Source organism: Macrotis lagotis, chromosome 1 (genome assembly GCF_037893015.1).
Source record: "Macrotis lagotis isolate mMagLag1 chromosome 1, bilby.v1.9.chrom.fasta, whole genome shotgun sequence".
Taxonomy (NCBI): Eukaryota; Metazoa; Chordata; class Mammalia; order Peramelemorphia; family Peramelidae; genus Macrotis; species Macrotis lagotis.
The window spans coordinates 21,005,624-21,018,789 of record NC_133658.1 but is presented as its reverse complement, the minus strand read 5'-3'; the positions used below and the strand labels follow the sequence as shown (position 1 = coordinate 21,018,789).

Genomic DNA, 13,166 nt, shown 5'->3' with positions numbered 1-13,166 from the left:
CTCCTACAAGGATACCTGGGGGAGGCAGTTATGTGACTACGTCTGGATGGTAGGGAAATAAAGAGAAGGTGTCCCCAAAGAGAGGGCACAGTCTGTGGTTCTTTAGTGCATGGAAACTTCTAATAGCATTAGACTATATCCTTGTGGTTATAAATACTATTAAGGTACTGGAGTAGTCAGAGTGTCATTGAATTTTGTTTTAATTTATATTTATTTTATTTTTGTACAGATGATTTTTTAATACATTATTAAAATATTCTTGTTTAAGAGTAAACATAATACCCCCCCCCCAAATATAGACCCTCATGAGCAATAAAGGAAAGAGGAAAAAATTAAAATTAAAAATAATAATAATAATAGGGATAGCTAAGTGGCACATTGGACAGAGCACCGGCCCTGGAGTGAGGAGTACATGAGCCCAAATCTGACCCCAGACAACCAACAATCACCCAGCTGTGCAACCCTGGGCAAACCACCCCAACCCTACTGCCCTGCAAAAACCAAAAAAAAAAAAAAAAAATCAAAATCAAATAAAATGATGATAATAATAGTAATAATAGTAGGGATGGCCAGGTGGCGCAGTGGACAGAGCACCTGCCCTGGAGTCAGGAGCACCCAGGTCCAAATCCGGCCTCAGACACCCAACAATCACCCAGCTGTGTGATTCCAGGCAAGCCACCCAACCCCATCCTCCCCGCAACCCCCCCCCCAAAATAACAACAACAATAATAAAAAATGTGCTTCAGTCTGTGTTCCAACACCACTAGCTCTGTTGCAGGTGGATCACATTCTTTAGGATAAGTCCATCACAAAAGCTACTTCCATAATTTTTCACTGTTGCCATTGCTGATAGCAACTCTCTCCATTCAAACCTCCCCACTACCATACACTATATTTTCTCTCTCCTTTCACTCTGTCCCTCTTCTTAAATGTGCTGTAGGGTAGCTGAGTGGCACAGCAGACTAATCACCAGCCTTGGAGCCAAGAGGCCCTGAGCCCACCTACCACCCCTAAGGCCCAGCAGCCACCTGGCCCTGTGGTCCCAGACAGGCCATCCAATCCCAGCCCCTTGCAAGAACTAAAAAAGAAAATATATATCTCTCTCCTGTGGTCCACCCTCTCCTCCATCACTCACATCCCCCCCATCCCCCTGTTCCTCTTCTCTCCTTCTTACTCTAGATGTCTATAGCCCATCGAGTATATATGCTATATCCTCTCTGAGCCACCCCAATGAGAGTAAAGGTTCCCTCATTCCCCCTCGCCTTCCCCCTTCCGTATCATTGCAATAGCTCATTGTAATAAAAAAATCTTATTATATGAAACATCTCCTCTCCTTTCTATTACTCACATTACATTTCCCTTTTTAGCCATTGACTCCATTTTTACAATATATCTTCAAACTCAGCTCTCCTGTGCTAAATCCATAAAAGCTCCTTCTACCTGCTCTATTAAATGAGACATTTCCTATGAGTATTATCAGAATCATTTTTCTATGCTGGAATACATGTAGTTCACCATCATTAAGTCTCTCATATTTTCCCCTTCTCCTCCACTCTATGCTTCACCTGAGTCCTGTATCTGAAGATCAAACTTTCTGTTCAGCTCTGGCCATTCCAACAAGAACATTTGAAATTCCCCTGGTTCATTGAAAGTCCATCTTTTTCCCTGGAAGAGGATGTTCAGTTTTGCTGGGTAGTTGATTCTCAGTTGCATTCCGAGCTCATTTGCCTTCTGGAATATTATATTCCAGGCCCTATGAGCCTTTAATGTAGTTGCTGCTAAGTCCTGTGTGATCCTGACTGCAGCTCCACGATATTTGAATTGTGTCCTTCTGGCTGCTTGTAATATTTTCTCTTTGACTTGGGAGTTCTGGAACTTGGCTATAATATTCCTGGGGGTTGCTTCTTTTTGGATCTCTTTCCAGGGGAGATTGGTGGATTCTTTCAATTTCTATTTTGCCCTCTGCTTCTAGGATATCTGGGTAATTTTCCTGTAGGAATTCTTTAAAAATGATGTCAAGGCTCTTTTCCTGATAATGATTTTCAGGTATCCCATTAATTTTTAAATTATCTTTTCTGAATCTGTTTTCCAGATCAGTTGTTTTTTCAGTGAGGTGTTTCAGATTTTCTTCTAATTTTTCATTCTTTTGTTTTTGAAGTATTGTGTCCTGACTTCTCGTAAAGTCAGCAGCTTCCTTAGCTCCATTCTAGATCTGAAGGATTTGTTTTCCTCAGAGAGCTTTCTTATCTCTTTTTCCATCTGGCCAATTCTGCTTTTTAAAACATTCTTTTCCTCAATAATTTTTTGAACTGTTTTATCCATTTGGCCTAAGCTGGTTTTTTAACATACTATTTTCTTCAGCATTTTTTTGGATTTCCTTGACTAAACTGCTGGCTTCTTTTTCATGTTTTTCTTGCATCTCATTTCTTTTTCCAATTTTTCTTCTATCTCCCTCACTTGATTTTCAAAATCTTTTTTGAGCTCTGTCATAGCCTGAGCCCAATTTCCATTTTTCTTGGAGTCTTGGACTTGGACTTCCTCATCTGACTATTTTGATCTTTCTTGGGATCATAGACAAAGTATTTCTCAGTGGTGTTCCTGTTTTTTCTCTGCTTACTCATTTCCTCAGCCTGTGCCTGAACTTTTGAGTATTACTGGGTCAACCCCCCCACCCCAAGGGTCTCAGTGTGTGAAGCTCTGTCCTCCCTCCTGGTCTGTGAATGACCACAAGTGCACCCTTCTGCCAGGGGGCTGAGGTGGGGGGGGGGGCTCTGCTGTTCTATGTGGGGCCTAGACTGAGATCCTGATCTGAATATGGTCAGAGCCCCAGGGTCCTGTTCCAGGGACAGAGGACAGACCTCGGAAGTCTCTCTACCCCCTACCTAGGCTGAGTACTCAAGGCTGAGTTGTCTGGGGGTTCCTGCTTACCAGTTCTGCCTGCTTCCTGTTACTGGATCTGGGCTGCCTGCCCGCTGTTTGCTGAGTGCCCTGAGGGCTGGGTTTCACACAGTTGCTCTGGCAGAGGCGCCCCCCCCCCCTCCAAGTTATGCCCCGAGTGTAGGTCAGGAAACTGCCCCCACTACCATGAGCTGTGACTCCCAGCGCCCTGGGGCTGCCTCTGGGAGGCTGAAATTCCTTCACTCTGGCGGCTGCTCCACTAATCCCATGGAGTAGAGCCTTTCCACTATTTTCCAGGTTACCTTGGGCTGGAGAACTGCCTCACTGGATCCCGCAATGGGTTCTGTCTCTTGAAAATTTAGTTAGAGTCCTTATTTTATAAGTTTTGAGAGAGAGCACCTAAGAGAAGCTCTTCTCCTGTTGCCATCTTGGTTCTGCCCCTCCCCCATCATTGAATTTTAAAGTTAGAATTTTTTTTATCAGCTGCCTAGCCCAACTCTCTTATTTGTAGAGAGAGAGAGATCAAAGCTCAGGGATATCTCGGCCAGACTCTCACAGCTTGGAAAGGTTGGTAGAGCTTCTGAATTGAGCAATGTGAAGTTGCCATCAACTTGGGGCCATAGGGTTAGAATTGATTTTTATACAGACAGGTTAAATTATGAAGGAGATGATGAGTTTTTTTTTTGTTTGGGGTTTTTTTTTTTAGGTTTTTTTTTTCCTGCAAGGCAGATGGGGTTAAGTGGCTTGCCCAAGGCCACACAGCTAGGTAATTATTAAGTGTCTGAGACCATATTTGAACCCAGGTACTCCTGACTCCAGGGCTGGTGCTGTATCCACTACGCCACCTAGCTGCCCCTGAGATGATGAGTTTTGTGAAACATTGTATATTTTCCTTACATTTTGACATGTTTTTTCCTATGTCTACAGAGGGGAAGATGAATATGACTGATATTTCTAAGGAAATAACATTTGTTTTTGAAGTTTTTCAAAGCTAATTATTTTTTTTTCTTCCCAGAATCTAAAAATCAGTTGGAGCTTGAAAACACCACCCATTCTGTCTTCAAGTCAGCCCAATTTTACTTTCATAATCCAGTCCACCATCACCATGATCACGATTTCTTCTCTTGCTGTGAGCCTTGGGGAAGGGGAACTTGCCTTACCCATTCCAGAGGAGACTTCTTTCCTTTTGCAGACAAAGACCATTGTTTCAGTCCACCTTATGAAACTTCTGAAGGTGAGCATCAGTGCTCCCCCTTGAAGACCGAGATGGATTACACCAGGTTTGAGAGGTACTGCTGGAACCTCAGCCCAGACAGAAAGCTGGGGTCTCAGCCAAGGCTGGAAGAGAATCTCACTGTTGGAAGCAAAGTGAGCAGCACCAAAGAGACTTCGAGAATCCACTTTTCCCTTTCCAAGACACTTGAGCCCAGCGTCACTTTGAATGAGCTCTGGAACAGGTTTCAAGAGCGACAGAAGAAGCAGAAACCATCTGGTTCCAAATCCTTGGATGAGTTATCCTTGGTGGATCGCCTGGATCGTCTGGCGAAGGTCCTTCAGAAGCCCATGATGTTCTCTCTCCAGGCTTCCGAATCTGCCCAGAGAAAGAAGAAAGGCGAAAATGAGCCTCTGTCTTCTCATCAGTCAAGTTCGTCTCCCCAGTCTCCAGGTGGACTAGCTGGTGGTGACCAGATGAAGCCTGGCCAGCCCAGGCAGTTGGGACTGGATTCGGTAAGCCTGGTCTCTTCAGATTCGGGGCCCTCCTCTGAGCCCACAGATCCTGGGAGTGAGTCAGATGCTTCGGTCCAGACTGATGGGGAAGCCGGCCTGTTTGGGGAGGTGAGCAGTGACCTGTCCATCATTGACCCTGCCCAGATAAGCATGTATGAATCACCTAAATGGCAGCAGCAGCACTCATCTGGGAGGCAGAGAGAGGGCAGTAGGAGAGTAGCCAAGTGGAAGAAGTCTCCCCCAGCTTCTCCTCAGGTCAGAAGGAAAGGCTTGCAGGTACATGGGCCCCCAGCTGCCAGCACCCTTCCTCTCTTCCTCCCTCCTTCCCCACTTTCCTTCTTTGCCTCTCCAAGCCTGCCTACCTGGGTCCAGACAGATGGAGGTATGTTTGCTGTTGGTCTGTGTTTTCCTAGTGCCTAGGACAGAGTTAGTACCTGCTTTTGACTCATGGAGAAATCAAGATCCTACCCCCCAGGTGCTTCAAGATTGGCAAAACTGGGGCAGGAAAGATAACTCTGTGTCATATCCAGACCCTCCTGAGTCCAACAGTCAAATTAGTTTTTTAAGGAATTTTTTTTTTGTTTTTATGTATTTTAGGCAATGTTTAAGTGACTTGCCTAAGGTCACACAGCTAGGCAATTATTAAGTGTCTGATGCCAAATTTGAACTCAGGTACTCCTGAGTTCAGGGCTGGTGCCCTATCCACTGCACCACCTAGCTGCCCCAGGTAATGGTGGGATATCATTTGTAATGATCTCACTGTACTTGGTCTCTCCTTGGAGCTCCAGAGACATGTTTCTAAGCCCACTGGGAAGGATCACGGAAGTAAGCTAACTGATAATCTGAGCATGGAATTTACAGTCTGAGTACAGTGACAGAAATTATCCCCTGGATGGTCTGGAGGCTGACCGTCAGGCCACATCAGAAAAGTGCCTCCCATCTACTGGCTCCCCTGTCTCCCAGTTCTCTGCTCCCTCCTTTCTGCCCAGCCCTCTGTTCCCATCCTGGATTGTTCCTACAGTTCTTTTCTCTCTCTAATAGTCTCTTTCCATTTACACATTTATTCTCTGCTGCCTGTGAACACACCAAGTTCCTGATCCATTTAAAAACTCACCCTCTTGACTGCCATTCTCCTCTTCTCCATTCCAGAGCCAGATTCCAGTAATGGCTAATGCCTCTCTTTTCTCTCCTCAGTTCCTTTTTTTTTAATCCTTTGCTTTGTGACTTTCCAATTTACTCAATTGAAGTCTTTCTCTCCCGAGTTGTCATTGATCTCTTACTCCCCAATTTTCTCCTGAGTTCACAAATTACCTAGTGAACATTTCAAATGGACACCCTTCAGACATGGCAGACCCTGAGTTCTACAATGGCCTTTGCTTCCTTGTCTCTGGGGTGGCCCCTCCAAGATCTCCTCCAGGCCTCCCCCCCGAGTGTTCCTGGTCCATGGCCTCTTGCTTAGCCCCTGAACTTGGCCTTCTTTAGTGTTTCCCACTCTTTCTATAGCACCTGGTGAGTCATAGCTTTAATAAAGCTTATTTCCTGACTGATGTTTAAAGTTATAAAGACACCAGGAACTGGGTGCTCTGGGACACTCTTTAGGTTCCTTTTCTCCCATCCACTAAATGGGGGAAGCAGTTTTCTCAGTTCTCTTTGTGAGCACAGGAAATGTTTGACAATCCCCACCAAGTGCTGCCTGTCATCTTTGGGGGCTGTAGGCAGTTGGAGTCACGAGGGGGAGGCTCACCTCTGGGGCTTAAGATGCAGGCCGACCTGCCTGAGTGCCAGGGATGCTTTGCAGGTGGATTCTGTCATTTCCTTGGATTCCATCTCCACTGTCAGCAGGGCCTGGAGTCCTACCCCCAAGAATAAGCAGACTCTACAGATGTTAAATAAGGCTGTTCAAACAGGTGAGTGATGCCCCCCTCCCTCCCCCCATGAAGTTTCTCCTATGGCTTTGGTCACTTCAGGGTTTCAGTCAGGAGGAGAAAATGTGGCTTGAAAGAGACTGTCCCAAGAAAGAAAAGGGGCGTCATCAAATGTGAGGGGCTTGGTACTTCCCCACCTTGGGGTAGAAGCTACCTTTTTCCTTTTAGAAAAAGTCCACTTTAGAAAATAGTGCTCCAATTATATGTTTATGACAATTCTATCCATCTACAAGCATTACATGTTTAGGAAATTCTAAGCTCTGCTCAACCCAGAGTGACAGTCTCCATCCTTGAAGAACTCTCATTTTGCCCATTTTTGTTCACCCTTGAAATCGCTCTCCTGAGTCTGAGGAGCCCAATAATCAAAGGGAGGAGGGCTAGAGTATAGGTCATGGATCACTTCTGACTTAGGGGAGTTGAATGGATTAGTGTCTTCACCCAATTCAACCCGTATATGTCAGCATATTGAGGTAAATTACGAGACAAAACCATATCCACAGAAAAACCCATATACATGACAAAGGCCTGGGGGGCACTGTTTTTTCTTGGCCTTGTTAGTCCTTTACCTACTGAATGAGATGAGTGAGCAGGAAATCCTCTGGGACTCCAATGGACAGCCAGTAGAAACCTCAGGTTTCCAAGTTTTCAGAAGAGTAGATTTGCGTGGGGACAGGAATCCTCTGGTGTTGTTATGGTATGGAAAAGTCCCTAGGGAAGGGCACTTGGACAGAACTTCCTGCATTTAAGCCAGTCAGAACTACAGTGAAAGATGGACCCCAACATCATGTTACTTTTGTTCTTAGGGGAATTGGAGATTGTAAGAAGTACAAGGAAACATACTCGAGATTTTGGGGTGACTTTTCCAACCCCAAGTTATAATGCAGCTGGTACAAGAGTAGACAAATATGTGAACTGTTCAAGTCCAGGAAACTATTTAGAAGAAAAGAAGTCGATGGATATTTACCTGTGGACCAAGAAGCCAAGGAGAAGTAAAGCTCATTGCTGTGAAGGTAAAAGCCCCCAGGTTCAGGTTAACCTTTGCATCTGAAAGCTTTCAAGTGCTTCCTGTCTGTGTCTACCTTTTCCCACCCCCACCTCCCCTTCCTGTTCCATTAGCAGGAAAGACGACAGTCTCAGGGTCAGGAGGGTCATGGTTGACGTGGTCCCCTCAGCTTGGTCTGGAGTCTTTGGGCCTGGTGTGGGGGGGTGGGAGGGACCAGCATCTCGGTCTCGTGCTCTTGTTTTCCTCACTTTGGGGATCTTATCTTCCTTGTTTTCTTCTTTAGTACGTGATTCTACCCAATAACCTGAAAGCAAAGGCTCAGAGTCTACCTTCTGCTTTCCTCTACCTGCCTCAAAAAACACATTTAATAAACTGAGTCAGCTGGAGGAAGGAAAGCAGATCCCCTCTTGCTTCTTGTCTCCTTTCTGCTCCTCTGGATGTTTTCCCCAACTGACTTCCAGGAAACTGCCTTGGAGAAGGATTTCTGGGGCTGGTCCCTTCCTGGAGCCTGAACTAACCTTGGGGCATCAGAGTGCTCCTTTGTTTACCCCTGTCCACAGGAATGCTGGTGGCTAGCACCAGGAGTGTCCAGAAGCCATGCAGTGTCCCCAGAGAGCTAAGATGATAAAAGTGCTGGAGAAACTGGGCTTAGTGTGACCTCCAGATGTCCTCAGTTCACAGGCCACAAGCTGTCTTCCCTGGAGCAAGTGGCACGGCTTTCTATGCAGCCTTCCTGGTCCCCCACAGCTGTCCTGCCCTCACGGCCCAGGTTGCTTTCTCCCTGTAGGGATATTGGGCTGTGAGTTCTTCCATTGCCCCAGCTTGAAGCCCAAGCACACTGACTTGGTGGGAGGAAAGTTACCTCTGTGTTCCCTAGAGGGGGATTAAGCCCTGGCATGGAATTTTCACCCCTTTCCCCCTTTCGACAGCATAGACCGTATAGCTGGTGTAACGTTTGACAGTGTAATGCGTGTCTTCTGTTTGTTGGTGGCATTAAGCATCCTCAGCTTTGGCTTAACATCACACTTCCTGGAAGGGCAGGAGGTTTGGTTAGACAATTTGCAAAGAATATTCCTCCAATTAGATTAAAAGTACAGTGCTCTCTAAACTTGCTGTTTCCTGGCACTGCTGTGTGTGTCCTAGCTGGTCACCCCTGCTTCACGGGGGTGACCTGATCTTCCAGGTGATTAAGGCTCTGGACCTCCGGGAGAAGCTTGGTGCACTCCTGATCCAGTGAATCCCTTAGACCCTGGCTGCTGGGGCACTGACGCCTGCCCCAGGGTTACCTGGAGGGGGGATCTTACACCCTACTGCCAGCCCCAGGTGCCCCACTTCTCTGGTTTCTTATCCCTTGCCACACCTCTTCTGCCACTGCTTCTCCTCCTATCTGTACCTACTGCTATTTGTTCATGTCTGGAGAGTTCAGCCTAGGTAGGACAACCCAGTTCTCAAAGGGAAAGAGGTGGGCTGGGAACGGGGAGGGAGCCGGGGGTGGGGGCACAGAAGAAAGAGGGAGGGATGAGCCTGGAGATTGCTTCCCTCCAGGAGCTCCAACCTGGCTGGCTCCTGCATCCTTTGAGATGGTAGGCCACTTCAGAAGTGTAGTGTGTGTCCTCTGACATTGCCAGTGATTGTGCATGGTGAGATGGGCATGCTGCCCTGCCTGGAGCCAGGTGCAGGAATGGCTCCTGGCTGTGGTCTCTGCTGCCCCCACCCCCTGCCTTCCTGTCCCTGGAAAGCAGGAAAAGTGGTTGATTAAGTTCTCTGGTGAGAACCACCTGTGCTGGGAAACTGAGAGCTTGTCTTCTTTTCTCCTTATAAATATTTTCCATAGGGGTTTCCTGGTTTATTCCTGCAGAAAACCTAAGATGTGCCTCTAAGAAGGAAAACCAGGCCAGTGGGGTATCTGGCCCCAGTGTCTCCTGGTTTGCCTCCCTGACTCACACCAAGCCCTGGAGACAGCCCCTCCGCGAGAAGAACTGGCAGACAGATGACGGGGATAGCAGCAGACTGCAGGCAGCGCCACCCATACTCCGTGATGACCAGGAATCCCAGAAACGATTCGTGAAGGGAGGCTTGCAGGTGTGGAAGGCTCTGGTCTTGGGGAAGGAAAAGGAGGTGCTGGTTACAGACCCTGTCTGAGTTGGGGGCCCTTGTCTGGCCCAGTCTTCCCAGAGGCACAAGTGCCTTTCTCAGACAGATTTTTCTCCTAGGCCCTTTGCTGCCAGCAGGCAGTGGTGGTAAAATCTGAACCTGGGCGCCTGGGCACAATCTGCCTTATTCTCTGGTTTGGTCAGTCTTTGGGAGCATCTGTGTTCTGTCTTTGACAAGAATCCTCCCCCTCTTTTAATCAGCACAGTGCCCTTCTGTCCTCCACTCTTTTTTCTCCTTCAGTGACTTGTTCAGGGTCACTCAGTAAGAAAATGGCAGAGCCCTTATCTGAACCAGCACATTCTCCTGGGCCCTGCTGCCTCTCTGGGGGTCCATGGCTCCTTTGGGAGCTGGTCATGTTTCTTTTATGAGAACGAGATCTTCCTGACTGGAGAGGCTTTTTTGGGCCTCATTGTGATTTCTGATTGGAGACTTGGCCCAGTGGTCACCTGGTGACTCTGTGCTCTTCTCTGTGCTCTAGGAGTCCCTGGAGAGGTACCGCCCTGACTTCATCTCACGCTCTGGGGCTCGGGTGAAGCGGCTGAGGTTAATCATGGAGGAGAGGAAGCTGCAGTGTCTGCTGCAGAGGGAGCGGGACAAGCTCTTCAACACTGTGGAGCAGCAGATGGAGTCCCAGGACATCACCAGCTTCCTTTCTAGGAAAGGTAGGGAGGGTGGGTCCCACTGTCTTGGTGGGCTCGGTCACCTCACCCGACAGCCAAGGCAGCAGCTGGTGGGCGCATCTCGTGCTTGCCACGCTGAGGGAGGGGCCCGTCCCCATTGTTCCTTTTTGGGATGTGTTTCAGCGAAGGAGAGGGCTTGGGAGAGAAAGGAATGGAGAAAAGGGCACCTCTTTTCTTTCCCTGCTGCCACCTTGGAAGTTGGGTTGGCAACCAGACCTGGAAAAAGTTGGAGGAAGGAGAGGGGCCACCCCAGGCAGGAGACCCTGGTGCAGGGGTAAAATGTGAGCACCTCTGAAGCTTTTTTTCCAGGTCTAAGAGTCTGTTTTTCAGAAATTGCTGTCCCTGAAACTGGCTCCATGTCTAACAGTTCCTTTTACTTTGTGGGGTCTTTTGTCCTCATAGACAAGTGCCCCTTCTCCCAAAGAATCAGAATATCAGGAATACGTTAGCGCAAATCCAAAAGGAATTTTTGGAAGGACCCACTGACTTCTGTTTCAGGTAGCCAGGCTTCCTATATAGACCATTCCAGAAGGAAAGTTATATGGGCATAATCTTTGGGGTTTATCCATTTGTGAGCCCATTCAGTTCTGAGGGCTTCCAGTCTTAAGTGGCAGTCTTAAGTTCTCTGATAACCCAGGATTGCATGGCGGCTTTGATCTGATGGCTCCTTACTGGGGTCCAAGTTCATGTCAGGTCATAGCTTGTACTCCCCCTCTTCTTCCCATGGGCCCTTATGCGTTCTGTAGGGAAGGGGCTGCCCTTCGGCTTATCAAGGAGTCCCAGGGCGAGGGGGTTGTTTTCCGAGGCCTGTGATCGTGCCTCTGAGCGCTGAAGGTGCTCTGCTTTAGGAGCATGCAGAGAGACCCCCTGAGAAACGAGCAGACAGGAGCATGGTGGGGTCATGGTGGTTTTTGTGGTCCCTGGGCCTTGCCTGGACAGAGACATTTGCAGAAGTCTCTTTTTTTAAGACTATTCAAAAAACCATGAAAAATGCAGTTAGTGGTGGTTCTGTTCAGTCAACCTATGTTTATGGAGCACACCACATTAGGGACCTCAGTAACTGCAAAAGGAGCTTCAATATCTAGTTGGGCAGGAGGGAGGAAAGATGTCTCTCTGGACCAGAGAAAGGCTGAGGCAGCACGTGAGCCCTCTGTCTCCTCTGTGCTCGTGCCTCCATGGAGCAGGAATCAGAGCCCTGGGAAGATGCTCCTCCCTTGGAGTTCAGCAGTGGAGAGAACTGTGGGGTGCAGTCGGGGGGAACCAGGCTACCTGCCGAGCTTGGAGAGTCTACATATTGGAGCCAAGTCATTGTGAAGTTAGTGATGGGTGTGCTAGGCTTGGCTAGCAAGGACAGCAGGTAAACAAGTATGAGCAAAAAGGATGGAGTTAGGATGCCTGGAGACGACCTCAGAAAGAAGGCACTGAGATTGAGGACAGGGAAGGCTTTGTGCAGAGGAGGCCGGGGGAGGGGGAGATTTCTCATTGGGGGACTGGAGAAAGGGGAACTGAATGGAGCAGGGGAAATGAAGGTCCTGTGCCCATGTCACTGAAGATAGGTGGGAGAACCAGACATAGGGGAACTGGAAAGGGAGCAAGGGGCCAAGTTATACAAATAAGAAAAGTTGTTGACCCTTGGAGGTTGACGAGGAAGTGTTGGGGTCAGAGCTGCACTTTGGGAAGACTGCTGTGGCCAAGGAGTGGAAGATGATGGACTGAGACCTGATGCTTATTCTTTCTCAAAGGCCTTTACATCTGTGATCTCATGGCTGTGGATTAGTCAGAAAAAGTTTCATACAAATAAATAAAATGCTTTTTCCTCAGCTGTCTCCTAGTGGGCAATAAGACCCAGGTGAAATCTGATCTTTCAGATAACCATAGGCAGAATGGATTGAAGGCCAGTGGCATTTTCTGATGCCTCCTCTGTGGTCTCTGAGCAGCATACCATTTTTGCCCCAGTATTATCCCAGCCTTGCAGGGTGAACATTGCTTTTGGAATTTGGGGAGTTGGGTAAGAACAGAAGTTTAGACAATATCATCATTAAACCATTGTTGACATGTGTCCCTTTGTCTTGCCCAGGTTATGTGACTAAGAAGAACAGGACAATAACTAAGAAAGAAATGGTACAACGATCAAAAAGGTGAGATGCCAGACTGGGCTGATGATAAACCCTGAGCGGAGGTACTTTTTGTGATCAAAACAAATGTGGGAAATTACTTAGGAAAGCATATTCTGAGCCACAGCTGGGACTTTCTTAGGAGAAAAAAATCTAAATAGACATGAGAAAGCAAAGACCGGCTAATAGGGGTTGAATGAGAAGGCCTTTCTGAGTTGTATGGGGGTAAATCTAAAGGATACGACATTGGAAAATCATGTCACCAAATCTAAATGCCATTTGATTACAATCTGATAAGCCCCAGTTAACTAGAAAGCAGACTTAATCAGCTTTGGTAGAAGATAGGAATTTTAGTTATATCACTCTATAAATTGGAACTTCTAAAGTGACTAAAAAGAACTGAGCCTTTAGTTTAAATCTTTTCTCTTCCCCACCCCCCATTTTTGATCCTGTCAGCAAACTGTCTCTGTATATGAAATCTATCTGAAAGGACAGATTTAGGCCCAACATCTTATCTGAATGATCCCCAAATCTGAATTACTATAGGCATTTTGTTCTATAGTGAATTTAATCAGTTTTACTTTGTTATTAGTCTTGTAATAACTTTTATTATAGATAATTTTGTCTTGCCTTAGTAGTAGTAGTAGTAGTAGTAGTAGTAGTA

General features: G+C 47.2%; 1 protein-coding gene across 1 annotated transcript in view; it reads left to right on the top strand.

Annotated features, from left to right (window-relative positions):
* Window positions 1–13,166, top strand: part of ALMS1 (ALMS1 centrosome and basal body associated protein) — a 114,678-nt gene that overhangs the window by 92,671 nt on the left and 8,841 nt on the right. The window contains exons 12-17 of the mRNA XM_074195575.1: window positions 3,914–4,902; window positions 6,425–6,533; window positions 7,355–7,561; window positions 9,389–9,636; window positions 10,187–10,370; window positions 12,466–12,526. Of these exons, the coding sequence (XP_074051676.1) occupies window positions 3,914–4,902; window positions 6,425–6,533; window positions 7,355–7,561; window positions 9,389–9,636; window positions 10,187–10,370; window positions 12,466–12,526 (1,798 nt within the window). The remainder of the gene's footprint in view (window positions 1–3,913; window positions 4,903–6,424; window positions 6,534–7,354; window positions 7,562–9,388; window positions 9,637–10,186; window positions 10,371–12,465; window positions 12,527–13,166) is intronic.